Source organism: Varroa jacobsoni, unplaced genomic scaffold, assembly GCF_002532875.2.
Source record: "Varroa jacobsoni isolate VJ856 unplaced genomic scaffold, vjacob_1.0 scaffold_45, whole genome shotgun sequence".
Taxonomy (NCBI): domain Eukaryota; kingdom Metazoa; phylum Arthropoda; class Arachnida; order Mesostigmata; family Varroidae; genus Varroa; species Varroa jacobsoni.
The window spans coordinates 65790-81853 of NW_019212947.1; the positions used below are offsets into that span (position 1 = coordinate 65790).

The 16064-nt window shown below is 41.4% G+C and overlaps 1 protein-coding gene across 1 annotated transcript; it reads right to left on the reverse strand.

The window, feature by feature from the left end:
* Positions 1 to 2800: 2800 nt before the first annotated feature.
* On the reverse strand, positions 2801 to 15058 carry LOC147753980 (ionotropic receptor 93a-like). The gene is made up of 15 exons (XM_086968420.1): positions 14762 to 15058; positions 13798 to 13954; positions 13556 to 13702; positions 13112 to 13275; positions 10986 to 11138; positions 9108 to 9361; positions 8322 to 8450; positions 7537 to 7755; positions 6895 to 6998; positions 6287 to 6533; positions 5676 to 5838; positions 5379 to 5593; positions 4784 to 5046; positions 4423 to 4655; positions 2801 to 3751 (listed from the first exon to the last, which is right to left on the reverse strand). Exons 1-15 carry the CDS (start codon positions 14832 to 14834, stop codon positions 3507 to 3509), a joined length of 2766 nt encoding a protein of 921 aa, XP_086824546.1. The 5' UTR covers positions 14835 to 15058; the 3' UTR covers positions 2801 to 3506.
* Positions 15059 to 16064: the final 1006 nt, after the last annotated feature.

Consider the following 16064-nt stretch of genomic DNA (forward strand, 5'->3'; position numbering starts at 1 on the left):
TTTCGCAACGTCCGCGATCTGATACTGCCGTAAATTGATATTAAAACGACAAACCAATTTGACTTGGCTAAAACAGGAAATAAAAGTACCATTACTCATAAAAGCAGTATGTCTACTGATTTCTATCTTTATAGTTAGAAAGCAAAGAGAATAGGCCAGGTAGATATTTCATAGTACTCTGTTTAGCTTTTCTAATTGAGCGCTAACACTATATAAACTAGACTATTATTGCTACCTACTAACAATGTCTTCATTTATATATACATTTGGTATATACCCAGCTTTTGCCAGCTTAGGCAACAATTGTGGGACGGCTTCATTTTTAGGCCACTCTTATGCTAAGGGTACGGTTGCATTGGTATGGTTACTATGGCGGAGTTTCGTTTCCCGCGCGGGGGCTCGGACCGCTAAGCCTTTGACAGAAAGAGCCTACGAATTGCTGCTTCGGGTTCTCCAAGCGACCTGTTTCACATAGCCTGTATGAATAAAAAAAATCCATTTTCAAGTGACCATGTTCGTATCTCTTCTGTACACCTAGGACCTTTCTGCCCTGTTACCCTACCGTCTGGACCAATGTAGCATCGACTGTGACATTACTAAGCTTTACTATAGAAGCCTTATGATGTGCTCATTATATACAATCATAGATACGCTGGCCTGCCCTCGCATCGTACAAACGTAAACGCTCGCAGTGTTGGTACCTTATGTGCATCGCACCATGCTTCCAGTGGTCGAAGACTTCCGACATCTATGAATTTACTTGTGCAAAAAGGACGTATTTAAAGGAACTGTCGCCTGACATACATTATAGCGGCACTCTGCTAGATCTTTCTAGATCATTAATAACGTATAGGAAATCTGTCATTTTAGATGAACCTTAGTTAGTTACTAGTCGTTAGTTAGGTACGCTGTAGAAGTTAACTTCCATTAATGGTATTTTGTCAGTACGTTCGTACAAGTGAATCTCGAGGACTGCAGAGAGACAGAGGGCCGTAGAGCTGAGACCACGTTAAGGCTGACTAACTGACAAAAAAAACTATGTCATGATGGACGCTGTCGAACTCGCATTTGCGATTGGTGGCCAGGAAAGTACAGCGCGGGCTTTTATGCATGGATTTGAAAATCGTCTAATTTGATCTACGTTTATAGCTGAAGCCGAACCGATTTCGCCTACGTAGTTCGTTGTTTTCGTGGTCCATGGATATCTAATGTAGTGATAATTCTTATACCTGCTTAGAGCAGATACAGTGAAGTCTATCGTCAAAGCTACATTTTGTGCAATTTTTTCTAGTGTAAGAAAGTCGTTAGTGTAAAGGTGCCGATGTCGAGATACGACCCATATTGTATTCATTAGAAGAACAGCTTTGGGTTTCGTCAGCGTAGCCTGACTCATTAACAGTTTCGGAGACGAGCGGAAGTGGGTCTGTTTTCTTGACACGATGTACGGTATTTTACTAATTATTATTTCGTTATAGTCATTTGAACAGTATTGCTTAACAGAAGAGCGCACGGAGCTTGAACGGGAGCACGTCCATGACACTCGCAGGAACTCTTTAGTTCGGGAAGCTTTTGAAACATCTTCGGAATTAGGTACATCTTGTGGGATGCAATGCTCCGAATTTTTTTCTCATCTGACATTGATCAAAGCCATCTCTCTAATCAATTGTGTCTTTTGCTTATTAGCGAGGGAAGGGTGTGGAAGCACCGTTGAACAAGAAATGCAATGATTCAGCATGTTCATGAAAGCCTCAGGCACAAATCTATCGTGGACAAAAGCCTTCTAAGGACGATAAAGCCAAGCAACTTAGTCCATGTCATTTGTTCCCGAGTTTTCTTCATTACAAACCAGCAAACAGTCGTTGATTCTTTAGCAACGAGAAAATGGATGCAAAGATCAATTGAAGGATCCTGAAAACGTCCCCATTATGGATAAAGCTAAACCAGTATCCACGTTCCAAACGCCCTATTCACTTAAGGAAACACCATGCCACCACACCTGTATTTAAAAAAAAAACTTGTCCATTCCCAAAAAACTCTATGGATGGAAAATAGGTGGCTGCTATATAGAATGGTGAATTACACGCCTTTCAGCAAAATGGCACGCCGCTGTCCAAGAATGTCCTTTACCAAGGATTACGACAGCCCCGCGGTCCAAACCTTGTACCTGATTTACCTAGAGTTGATTGTGACCCTTAGGGAAGCGTTTAAAACATGGAGGGGCATGTTCGAATAAAAGATTCGTAGTCGGTATAGGCTCTGGGTTGAAACCGTGATCGAAGCTCAGTGATATTTGCCAAGGCTATTTTTTTTTATCGGTGCAGGGAAACAATGTCTTTCAAAGATATTTCCGTGTCTAGGTGCGATTAGAATAGAGAATTTATTCTGGTTCTATTTGAAATTATAAATTGTGTGTAATTGTCTCGGAACAGTCATCCCTGTTTTAAGCATCACGTTCCCTCATTTTTATGTTTTCCTTGCCTGAAAATATCGCTGAGCTCAAACGAATCGAATTCAGTCTCCTCAATGTCAATCTGCACACTTTGTACGCGGAGTCCGATTCATTACTGCTTAGCTTCATGTTAGGGATTGAACCTTAACGAAGTCTAGGTAGAGACCTGATCGGTCACCGCTATAACCTACAGGTTGCCCTGTTATCCTGATCCATGATCCATATTGCGTGCACACTGTCCTTACACTGGTTTATGCTGCCGTGTTACAGTTAGGCCATTATCACAGGCTGAGTATACATTTCTTTCATTGCAGTTCCGGCATAAAAGCCGCTAAGGAAAAACACAACGGATTTTATAGAATTTTTATTCACACCAAAACTAATTCTAGTTTAATCGCAGCTCTCCCATCCTAGTTTCCCTATCAACTTCTTCGATTCCGCTACATCAAGTTACGTCAGCCGTTGTTCTTCATGTCACAGTTTCATTTGTATTTTATAAATTATCGACAACTTCGTATAAAAGGCCACTGGGCAAGGGATCATTTTTGTCCAACCAAACTTAAAACACCACAGCAAAATAAAATAGAGCTAGCCAATGTTTACTTTTTTTTTTTTTGAATGAGCCATAGGTCAATATGTCTATACTTATAGATGTACACAGCTATGCATGGCATTACAGTATAAAGTTAAATGAAATTGTCAACGTTTACAAATTTCCAACAATGCTACAACTTTAATTTACACGATACTAAAAACAACTGCGTTGTAATTACAAACAAAATAACAACTTTTATAAGGTGCAGCATTTCGAAACGTATGCTAGCAAAGTTTTTTTTTTGTACTTTCTTTTAGTGATTCAGGGACACATTATTAGAACCAACAATTCGTCTTGGTCCGTCTACAACCTGAGTCATTCCAAAGCCAGAGAACAAGTAAATACTGTCAAAGTGGAGAAGAACAAAGGAAACTTCATTCGACACTATCTTTTGCACGGACGACGTCTGTCGAACTGATCCTTTTTTAGGACATTGTTGATTGTAGTTTTGACTATGGGGAATTAGTATCTTCTGGCTGGATAATTGTAGGGAATGAGATCGGTTCTGTTCGGAAATCCAGAATAACCTCGGAAGGGCGTGTTTGAGGGTTCGAAACCGTAACCCGATTGACCACCTTTTCCTGCGCCAGGACCAGCGCCTCCAACTTGTGCGCCATAATCGGTATTGTAATGATCTTTGTCTGAGTAATTCGTCTTTCTGAACAAATTGTCCTTGAAATCTCTGGGGCCGATACGCTGGGATCTCCCTGTGAATTCAGAAAGAACCCGTGGATAGATAGGTGAAATCATTAGAAGCTCTTTTTCGGGTGTTACTTTTCCATCACCGATCTATCTACTTATGTTAATTACTATAAATCCTGAAAAACCCATTTATCCGATCCTCGGAGTAGGGAACTTTTGCCCCGGTCAGCGTGCCGTATCGGAAGATGAAGCCGATAGGGCAAATATTGTTCCCCTGGAAAGAAAGTTTACCTTTTCGCCTTAGGCTGCGATCTCAGTCTGGTTGGTTGTAGATTAAGCTTTTGCTTGCAATCCACGTTTGAAAATAATGTCATATCGCTGTTTATACATATCGAGGCCATTGCCACCACTTGTTATTAAATAAACAAAACTTCTACGAAAATAATGCTACGTGAATAAGTGTGGTCATACTGTGTTTAAACAACGTTACGGAAAAAGGTTATTAGAAAAGAGCTGGCCGCTGTTCGAAACTAGCTTTCTATCAAACAATAAAGCCTTTCACCTGTACACAGGTACAATGAAATCTACAGGCGCAGAGCGAAGCCCGCGTGTTTATCTAAATGCAAAGCGTTGTTTCATAGAAATGATTGTAAAACAAAAGATCGTGTGCCTTTTTCTCATATTTACAATACTCGAAAAGAAATTGTTCGAAATATGAAGCAGGACCGTGCCGTACCTCCGTTGGGGTCTCGAAGTTCGCGTCTCTTTCGAAATATCTCGAGGGCTAGTAGTGTAAATGAAACGAGAAAACCGACACCCAATATCCAGAACGAACCCTCCATATGGGCAATTGTAATTCGTCGAATATCCCCGGCTTGAGGTTTCGAATCGACCGTGCACTCGTTCTCTTTGGGCCAATATTTCTTCTTCCAACGGATTATTAGGCCTGTCTCAACTATCCGAGTTAATCTGCAAAACATCCGAAAGAACGACTCATTGGGGAGATTGATACATGTTAAAAACAGTAATATCGTTAATTGTGGAGTAGTATTCGAAAAGTTATTCTAAAAATCGGTTATATATAAAGTTCAACTCACAAGGTATTGAAACGAGCGAGGAATGGAAATCCCGGACGGACCGCGAGAACTTTAACTTGTCGGATAATCTCTTTTTTGGCTACTGCGTACTGGCATAAGTTTGTAGCTATAAACTGCTTGCCAATGTAATGAAACAGAGTCACTTCGGATCCTATTAAAGCCATCTTACCATCAGCAACTTCTTTCAGTGCCCAACTTTCATGCGCCGTCTCAATATGGGCTAATTTAGCAGACAGTTGGGTTAATAGCCCTTGTTGCTGGAGCTGTAACGGTTCCATACAAACGTAGTTATAAAAGAGCCGCATCTTTAGCCCAATGTGATCCCAGTTTATTTGTAGAAAAAAAAAAATGTTTATTGACTAGCAGTAGATAACAGAAGATACTAACACGAAGTACGGGCTTGCTAAGCCTTTGACTCAAAAAGCATACCGATATTCCTTTTGGGTCCATGCGATGTGCTTTTTATATATCCTGTAATCACAATATACTAAATCCGTATGTTAGAGCCAGATTGATATGTATATAAGCTATCGAAGGTTTGTGTTAGTACTTTGCGATCAAATGAAAGCTGTTTACTATGAAAAAACAAACGTACCTTGAGGATCTCGATAACTGCGTGACCCTTGAAAGCGCCCCACGTGATGTCCGAATTCAGTAGCGAGCTAACGGTATCGTACGGATTTCGAATCTTGGGGAAAGTTAGATCAGCGACGAGATTGCCGGAGTAAGTAGTTAGGGTAACAATTACAAACAGCCACCAGAACCCAACGAGTATACGGCCAGAGATAGCGTCAGGAAGATGAATGCCGCCTGCAACAGCAAGACCAGTGAGAACGAACCCATCGCGAAGCAGGGGCAGATGATGCTATTCAAATTGCTAAATAGCAAGTACCTTGTTGTATAATGGCTCCAAAGCAGTACCATTCGCAGTTGGCTAACTTGAAGAGACCTTTGCCGTCGCGCATGTCGTAGTAGTCATAGAACTTGGAGTTAATATGAACACACCATAAGATAGGACCGATGATTAACACAGTTCCCAGCACGGCCAACCAGGTCTGAAGAAAACGCTAACTTCAGTAGTTCGTTCGTAACTTCAACGAACGAGTACGAATTATATGCACTGATTATTCATTTTATCAACCTATACAAGCGTTAATGTATGATCGTTTTGTAGATACGAAAATCTCGCCGATGTAAAAGCTCGAACCGAGAGCGATGTATCGCTAGACAACTTAACTTAGCTGCCATTATTCCCAGCGAAGAGGCTGATGATGGATCAAGAAAACTAGCCTGACACTCTAGACAACGTACGATTAGCCGTTGCAAAATGATACTGACTGTTAGATTAAGGGCACGCAGAGAGCAGGTACGAGCATATGTATGTAACCCTAGGCCAAGTAAGCGCTATATTTATTTTGATTGACTAGATGCCATCGTGATCTTGAAGTGTTACTTATGATAGCTATTTATTTATTGTTTGGGGGCGAGATCAGCCATACGTACATCCCAAGTGAATGGGTCGAGGAATAGATATTTGTAGTTGGGCTGCGGTTTGGGAACAAGAAACTTGTACGGCGACTCGTCGAAGGCGACGGTAAAATTAACAGCCTGTTGACGATCCGGCGTTGGCGTGAAATCATAAAGGGCTAAATCGATCTCTTGACGAACCAGCAGACCAATCAAACCCGACCATCGGCCATCGCTCTGTTTCAAGCCTGGTACAGGCTCCGGAGGCATGATGAACGTGTATCTATAAAGCATTTGTTCTACCTTATTTAGAGTTGTTTAAATCATTACTTCAAACGATCTATTCATTAAATACATAATTCTAATGTATAAAAATGACAATTTTATGGATCAGTCTAAGCTGTCATACGTGTTTGCAAGTCACCTAGGGAGGATCCCACATCTATCGGGTCTAATAGGGATTCGATTAGTTCTAGCTGAGGCTATATTAAACAATGGAGTCACTGGAAAGAAACCACGTGATTCGCTCGTAAATCCTTGCTAACCTTTGATTAATATGGTTGTTTGAAACAAAAAAAGGTTAAAAAGCTTCATGTAGTGAGTGCACCCGGGACCTATTTCGAATGAATATTAGTCTTACTTACGTGAAGTTGAGCTTTCTCGCAAGCTCTTTCAAGAGCTCGACGAGGGTTCCGTTAACGTTGACCACCCGTCCTTCCCGAGAAGTTACTTCTGTCATAGGAGGCTCCTAGGAAGGTCGCGTAAATTTAGCGGTTTTTATTTAATCTAAAATGGACTGTAATCATCCAGTAGAATGAAATAAACGCTAACTGAATCCTGTAATCTCAGCAGTTGATTAATTACCGCGCTGATCGAATTGAAGTTATGCTTAAAAAGAAGTTACAAAACACAACGTGTTGGAGGAGCGAGTTTGGAACATCGTCAAAAACAACTAATAACGAAAATGCGAATTTTGGGTAGGGGGGGGGTTTTCATTGTCGTTACCGTTTAACGTTCTTCTAACGGTGCGTATTGGTTGTAAATAATAAAGATTTCAGTATGTGACGCATACTTCGACCCATCTGAATACAACAACATAATATTTAAAGCAATGTGCTATGTATCCTCATGGCCTGATGACTTCCTAGATATACGTACCTATAAATCATGAAAATGTGTCTATATCTTTAGAGCTATCATGCACTTCAAAGAAACATTTTCTTTATTTAATGGAAAGCCGACTGAGAGCCTAGCTAGCAAAAACGATTGTGGACAGGAGAACGCACGTTAATAACGCCGATTCGAAGGTTCACTCCACCCATATCTCCAAGAAATCGTGGAAATAGCTGATAGTTGACCCGGGTCGCTCCGTCAATCATTTGAAGTCCATTGAAATAGTCCCAAACGGCCACTGGGTCAAACGTTTTTCGACCAGCCTTCACAGTCAGGGTTCGTATAGTATATTTCGCACAGAAGCCACATTGACCAGATCCACGCAATTCTTTCTATACAAATACGCAAGTAGAAAGAGTAATCGATTATCGTTATTTTTTGAGCTATAGGAGAACAGCTTCGTCTGTCCGAGAAGATGATCAAGTTCTGAAAATATTGAAATTTAAGCTACATAGCACATCTATAGATCAAACATAGGGGCTTCCAGGCAGCGTTTTCAAGGGGGGCTATAGTCACTGACTTTTTAGCCGATGCCGTCGGCTCGATGACTTCCAGCTTCAGCCTTTATGTTGGTGAAATCTAAATAGAAATATCCCATGTATAGAAGTAATACTTTTCCTCATTTTGCTGTAATCTAACGGAAGACCATGACGATATTAAGCAAGTACCGTATGCCATGAAACGGTAGGTGGGTCAACGCACGGAGAATAATAGTGGACATATTCATAGAGTCTTTTACTGGGTGTGCTTTTTTTGATAATAGACAGAAGCAGTTTTAAGAGATACTGCTTACCTACTGCTAATAATATGTTACACCCCGTTGAGTTTGTTGGTACGTTGAGAACCGATGAGCTCTAACATGTGGATAAACGAGAAATAAATACTCAAAATATCTTACCAGAATAGCTTTTTTCACGGTATATTTATGATTAAATTTATCAACGTTCCGACCAAAAAGATCAGGATTATTCTTCACAGCATTAATGTAAGCGTTCATAGGCAGCTCAATGTGGCAATTGTCCGTTACCTGCAATGGACAAAATCAGTATTTAGCAGGCCATGTTTACATTTTCTAAAGTTAATCCCTCTCAGCAGCAGCAGCTAAACGTATCTCTACAATGGACGACATTGAATACAACCCTATGACAACCAATCTTTGACTCCATTGTGGATGGCGGTATAACGATATTTAAATCACAGATCATACCTAACCTTAAATGGCTCGACACTGAAGGTTCGACGCGTTAAAATGATCCCTAACGTTAGTAACCAGTCCCCGAATAGGGCACATGGCCTGCATAACCCTCCTCAGCTACATAATACTATTCTTCTGTTTTTTCGTTTGTAACGTTCTGCTACGACATCTCTTGTGAAGATTATCTTTTCTATAGCTATTCAATTATACGACTAACCGCAAATCTGAAAATGCTCGATAGGGGCAAGTATGTTTATACAGGTATGACGTTTATCGGACCGTCACGAGAACGTCGAGCAGCGTATACATCAGCAAAATACGGCCCGTCTTCTATCCCATCGATCGTTAGTACGCCAACCAATAACCAACTGACATATTTCATCAATCACTGCAAAATGTATTGTACACGAATTGTTTCATTAAGGGTACGCAGATTCTGCCAATAGAACTACCGATGATAGACAAAACAATCTATTGTTGAAGACTTACAGGACAATCCTCATCCTTAACATCGGTCGATGCGATCGCGACATTGGCGTCGCTCGTAACTTTGTCAAACAAGAAATCTTTGACGACATTGGAGTAAGGCGTGGTGAGAATAATGAAGAATTCACGAAAGACACTAAACATCCCGTAGTCGACGCTCTGTTCAAAGAAATCCAACGCTAATTCTTCATCGCCAATTACGATAAACTCCCTATTATCCTTCTTTTTCGGGTTTGCACGATACGCATCCAGAATTCCTGTTCGTAAAGCATGAAGCAAATCGTTATCATGTGCCATGAAACAGTTTAAAAACGAATGGCTTAATAGAACCCTATGGACAATAGCTGGTGGCAAACAAGCTCCAATTCCCTATGTTTCAATGTTTTCGTCCGGCATCGCCGTTAGCCATACCCAAACACTGACGGCTGGCTAGCTGGCTCCCAGCCATCAAGAAACAAAGTGTGTATATGCCCGGATTCGAACCTGGATCACTCCGGGTGCCCATGCCAATGCGCTCCATATAGCGGCTAGTTTTAAGACGTCATTAAGAAAATACGCTACTGGTTAGCTGGCTTGCTGGCTGTTAAAACTGCTTGATGAAAGCATACACTGACCCCTTTTAAAATTAGCCACCGAAAATGATTCAAGTCTGTGTCATCAAATCCTGGGCCTCTAAAGTTAATTGGAAGCAATCGCTGAGATCGCCAGATTACTAAACAACAACAACAGGGTACTATCGAGATCTCTCAATTACTGTGATGGTCACGTTACACATTACGTTTAACTGTGGTTAGGTTAAAAAACTTACCCCAGGACAATTGTTATTACTTTGAAGAGAAAATTCAACACAACAAGCTAACGCAGTTCAATTTCAATGAAAATGATAAGAAAACGCACGTAAGCGAGCTGAATAATCTGGGGGCAGCACTAAAGTCAAACATCTGTGTAACAAACTGGAACAGATAATGTCCTAGGTTAAGCGTCCAAGTACTGTTATCACATTTTTTTTACCAAAAACTCTTTTCAGTGACCGTATCAGCAACATACGAGAGTAAGCAACAACGGTCACCGTGAGCTTGAGGAATTCTGGGTTTGTGCTATTTCAAGTAAATTACACTGCATGTTGTCGCATACCGAGTGCACGTAACAGCTGCACGCTTGTTAGGCACAGCCATGAGAGCATTTGAGGATGGTGCACAGGTTTATGAAGGAATATCATATACCGAAAACGAGCAGTTCCTTCAGCGGCTGTTTAGAGAAAGACGAGCCGATCGAAGGTCAGAATATAAGATCGAAACATTTTGGGAACTTGTAGATATGTTTAATTTCACTGACTTAAATGACCGAAGTACAACCTGTTGTACGACGTCGCTTCCATGAGTCTTTATTGATGAAAATTCTACTTCATGTGTAACCATGCGAAGGCTTAAATAAAGGAAATTCCCCTCAGCTTCAGCTGTTTCACTCGATGTGAAGGACTAATGCGCTGTTCTTGAGCTGAATGATGCTTGTTAGCGTTGATTTTTCGCACAACAACAGACTATTCACTAGCACAACATATACCATTATTCTATCACCATTGTTAATATATTTCCTCTATTTTACCTATGTACCGCTGCTGCAGATGGTCCCATCTGCCACAGCTTATTTAGAAGTAGTTTTGCTTTCTGAGGCCTTAGAGGCCTACCTGACTGGGAACTGGAATTGCATCAAAGCTCGATTAACGGAGTGTAGTAAAGATAGTAAAGTATTATAGCCGGATAGTTGAATACTAGTTTTAGAAACTAAATAGAAACAACACCAAATAAGCTTTGTCTCATTCATTCCGTTACTCTTTGTTTTGCAACAGCAGACTAAAGTTCCTTGCAAAAAGTTACGCACCCCTCATGGACGCAGAGTTTAATCCACACTTTCCGACAGAGCGTGCCGATGGAGGGCAGTATTTCCAAAGGGCGATTGATGCCGCCGAATTGACCTGATCATTGCTGCGGACACCTTCCACGGCGCGCATGATCTGCTCCAGATATTCTCCAGCTAATATGTTGAATGCATCATTGACAAATGACGTTATACTTCCCAGCTGTTAAACATTTAAGGCAGATACCTCAGCGATTGTTGTTTTTCAAAACCTCATTCATACCGCCGTATTGTTAATGTATATATCTAGCCTTTCTGCTTTGACTCTTGGGCGAGTTATCCGGACTTTCGTGTTTGGCGTACTTGTTAATAATGAGATACACGCTTTCACGCTACTGATATCCTATGTGCCACGGCTTAATCAACAAAGCATGGGAAACTTTTAAAGTGATCTTCCATTCGTCTGCATACGTATAAGCTTCAGTTCCTTGCTCTTCTATTGGAAGAATATCAGCATAGTATTCCATGTCCTGAGGTGTAACCTGTGATGTAATTTTATTAAAAGAATAGAATTCAACATTTGGTTCTTAATCTACAATGTAGCACGTATGTTTTGCTTATCGTTTAATTACGGTCTCCCATTGAAAGATTTTGTAAGATGTTTCTTTATTACCATTAATATTATATTGATTCACATGTATGTCTATATGATGTCCTGCAGCAAATCAGAAATAACAATGTTTACTAATGAAACAATAGGGCATTTGTTAGAAGTTGTTGTGCGCAAATTGTGATTGGCGTTTCGTGGAGCACAGAAGGGCATACATTAATATCCATCGCTAGAATAAGTTTTACGTTCATACGATCAAAATAATAGTCGCTTGATATGGTTCGTTCGTAGGAAAGGACAAGAGGCATTCGCTTACAGGTCACATGCCGCCCACTGGGGCAGCTCCGGAAACGCCGAATCCACCCAATTCTTAAACCCGCGTTGAGTAAAATGTAGACGAAGTGTGCCGCGCTAGGTCACCAGGTGGGTGTTCTAGCTGTTAGATAAAACGTCTTTGAAGAAAGAGCTCCGCCACAATATGCCTGTTGTTAATTTTTAGTTTTATGTGCTCTTTGCAAACCTACAACAAGGGCCTTGATTATGTTTGAGAATCTTCCTTGTAAGCCAACATATCATTTTGGATTGATCAGCTAAAAGTACATGTTATTTCAAAACGTAGTAAAAATCTCTAATCAAAGCCTTTGAAATCTCAAATCGAGGATACATTACAACAACTCATATGATAAACATTTGTTGTTTGTACAAGGTGTCGATTTTATCACCTATAGCCTCAGCTTTTATGAAAGTTAGGCGTCTCTTCAATAAATTGGTAGAAGAGGCTTTATCTCGAGTTACAAATTGGAAACATAACTAAGGCCGACTTTTAGCTTTTTTCGTGTTTATAATTTGGCACAGAATTCCAATTGGGGGTTTAGCTTAGGCCGACATATTCCACAGTCGAGATAGATGCAATTTAAATGAACCACTCAAGACTATTGACATATAACTGAATTACTTAGGAAATTTATCCTAACATATATTGGCTATGCGCAGCTTGTGTGTGGCGGGTCATTGTAGAAGCAATGTAAAAGATGCCCGTTAGCATAATATCGAGGTTGTATGTCGAGACTATTCACTATGATAGGGTTCCTCGGTAAGGCCGCCACGGACCCCAAGTCATCCAAGTGAGGCATTTCTACCGAGCGTTAGCTAATTGAAACGTCTGTGTTTTCGTCATTTACAGTCAAAACCATTTGTCCCCTAATATATACATTTTAGACTTATAGGAATTATGTGTGAGCTACGTATTGCAGTTCAGAAGAGAAGATCGTTTAGCCAAAAGGTATATTGTCTATGTAGTTGCTCGTGAAGCTACTGCATGGTGGATAAAAGTTTTAGCAGATGAAACAGCATCTTTCTACAGGCGTAAAAATGCAAAATACATACTGTTACTTACACCTATTAGCTATTTACAATCTCGTAAAGCGCATATCCAGTATACCATAGAATCTTCTATATTTGTATATTTTAGAAAATTTACTGATAAGATGTATAATTAAAGATCTGTAGTACTATAACGAGCCATAAATACGGTGCTTACTGTATGAGTACGGAACTATAATGGTGATTTCACTCCACCGGCTGAGTGGATGCATCGCTCGGAAGTCCGCAAGAATTGGTAAGACATCAGTCGGCCCCTCAGTTACGGGAATGCTGATAGCAAAAGGTTTTTTGGTTGCTATTTCCTGGTCATCTGCATCGAATCTGCAGTAATAACACGAAAAGGGCATTAGTGGGAATTTGTGCAAGTACTTAAAAAAAACTGTTCGCTAAAAAAGTTGATGCTGAACTTTTATCGGTATCCTGGCATAGAACACGCGCAATAAGCTTTGAAAAAATTTTGCGGCGCCGGATCGGTTAACCCAATGCGTACAAACAGAAATTTCGGATCGTCACAATGACGTGCTGTATTTTGAAATTGTCACGACACGCTCTACTTCTATATTAGAAATCGTGCCGTTTCTCTATGGCCTAACTTACTCACCTGGGACAAAAGGGTCTATTGAAAGCAAGAAGCATTGCAGTGGGAAATTTCTTCATCTGCACGTCGATAGCACTGTATGTGTCTTCGCAATCCAGAGCGGTCACAAGCAGGTTTAGGTTGATGCTATTCTCCGACTCCGGATTTACCCTGCAGCAATGAAATAGGTCGAGATGTTCATCTTTGCCTTTTGCAGAATTTGTCGTGTGTACGGCCATGAACGGCCTTGATCTTGACTTACTTGCCTTTCCTTTAGCTCACTAACGTCCATGATATTCGTCGCTATGAAGGAGAGGAAATGGCCCACCTCGCCGAAAGTGATGTTGTATTTGTTAGTGTTGTTAAATATGAAAGCGCGAATATCCTGCCCATCCACCTCGATTTGACTGTCGGGTAGGACCACTGCAAGCAAAGTATCATCGGCAATGAAACAGCCCGTCTGCATCGTTCTCCGACTCTAATAGAACAACATGCCGGTGGTACATAGATAAAAAGTGCGGAAATTCTATCACCGAACGAATCTTAGCGAAGTTGCCATTGGCATACCGTTATGATATAAACAATCTACTAAGTAAATGTTCTTGATGCATATTCACAGTTTACAGTACGTTACTGCTGGCGCCCTCTTTTACGTCAGTACCCTTCGAACAATACCTTGGAATTGTGAGGATTCATTCACAAGCAGCAAATAAGATCACCATAGATTGTGGTTCGTGTTGTTAGCGAGAGATGCGTTTTAAATGACTTCAATTTAATTGGAAAAAAATTACTCGAACACTGAAACCGAAAGCACTGTCGCAACACAAGAGAGTTATTGGCCGAGAAGGGGGTACGGCCGTTCATGTGACTCAGGCAAAGTCCAGTGATTGAGTATAAAAGCAACTTTTTTTACCAAACCCTGGCCCTTTCCGGTAGCGGGTTACTAAAGGAGATGCGAGAAGACATTTATTTTTTTCGAGCTTTCTCGACCGAATGCATTGGAACCACAGAATAGAAGATAGTGCCTGTTTGGCGCCGAGATCAATTTGTAACCAGCTATAGACGATGCCTATCCCGATGTAAGAAGCTTATGAAAAATGATCAGTTCTCTTGGGGTTAAGCGGTCAATACGCGGCTATTTGGTGTACCGTATTATATCATTGCATAACTGGAGATGATAGGTAGCGCAATCTAATCAATTGTAACAATATTAGTTGGCCAGTTGCTTACCAGCTTTGATTTCTTCGCCATATGATCTCCATCCACCTACGAGTATGGCGAATACGAAGACTCCTAGCCACATCTTCACACGCCGGTGAGTGACGCAGCTTTCCAAGACTTTGCTCTTTTCCGATTAATGGAAACGCTGTCTAAATCACTATCTTCCCCGAACAGTTCACGGACACATGGTATCCCTACTGGCTCTTCTGAGGCCACTTGCAAATTAGTTACATTTGATTTATCGACGAGTGAATGAAACTGACGATCAGGATGGTGCGTCGTGCCGTCTCGTTCGGCGGAGAGTCTGCTGCTAGTTGTTGTTGGCGCCTGAATAACACTGAAATTCGGCCATCAAGACGTAAACAGCAGTGCCACGATGTAGTTCTGATCGCCCCCGGCGCCGCTAAAGCTAACCAAGCGGCCCCAGAGGGCGTCTTGGCATGGAGGCCGGGCCTGCCGGACGGCGCCGCCTCCTACAGAAAGGGTGAGGGTTCTCCTGAAAGTTGGTCAACTCAGTGGTCAGCGGGAACCGATACGGCTATTACTACATCAGCTCAACTCAGACATGATAAATAGCAACCCATCACTCATAGCAACAATTAAGCTTGGCGTTCATCTTTTGAACGACGCGCGCACAACCCCCGGTAACACGCGTCGGCGCCGACGGACGAGGCGACCGGGTTGCCGCTGCTTCAAATTCGTCGAACCGCAAGGATCAGCATACGCGATCGACAAACGTTTGTGCGCACTAATGAGCCAAGGTTGGCCGCATTTAGTGGTCGAGAGGAGACACCGTATTCTCTTATTTAAAAGGACTCTGTTTCGCGTCATGGATGAATGCACCCCTATAAAACATGCACATCGCTATGCTTTGCTGTTTGGGCGCAAGGGGACGCTACCAGCCCAGCAGCTGAAGTCGAGCAAACAATAGCGCGAAAAAAATCTAATCAGACCGAAATGACATATTGAAATTTTAACCAAATTAGAATACGGGTGTAGATTCGTTGGATGGTAGAGATATAGCCCGTTTAGCCCTGGCTCACATTTAAACCTTACCATGAGTGAACGGATACCGAACAATCGATATGAGGAATCGCAGTGGCTTTATTTGATACTGAGCGAAGCGATAGTTCCTCCGAACAGGGTTCCGCGCCACTTTTTGGCTATTCACAGTAGAAATCGAGTGTTCGAAGAAAGTCAATCGTCCATAGTACTCTAATTGTGCTTAAAAAGTGTTTCCTTTGCAAAAAAGGTTCCAGCTTACGCCAAAAACGATACGACAGTTATCGTAGATAAATGTGCCATAAGTCAT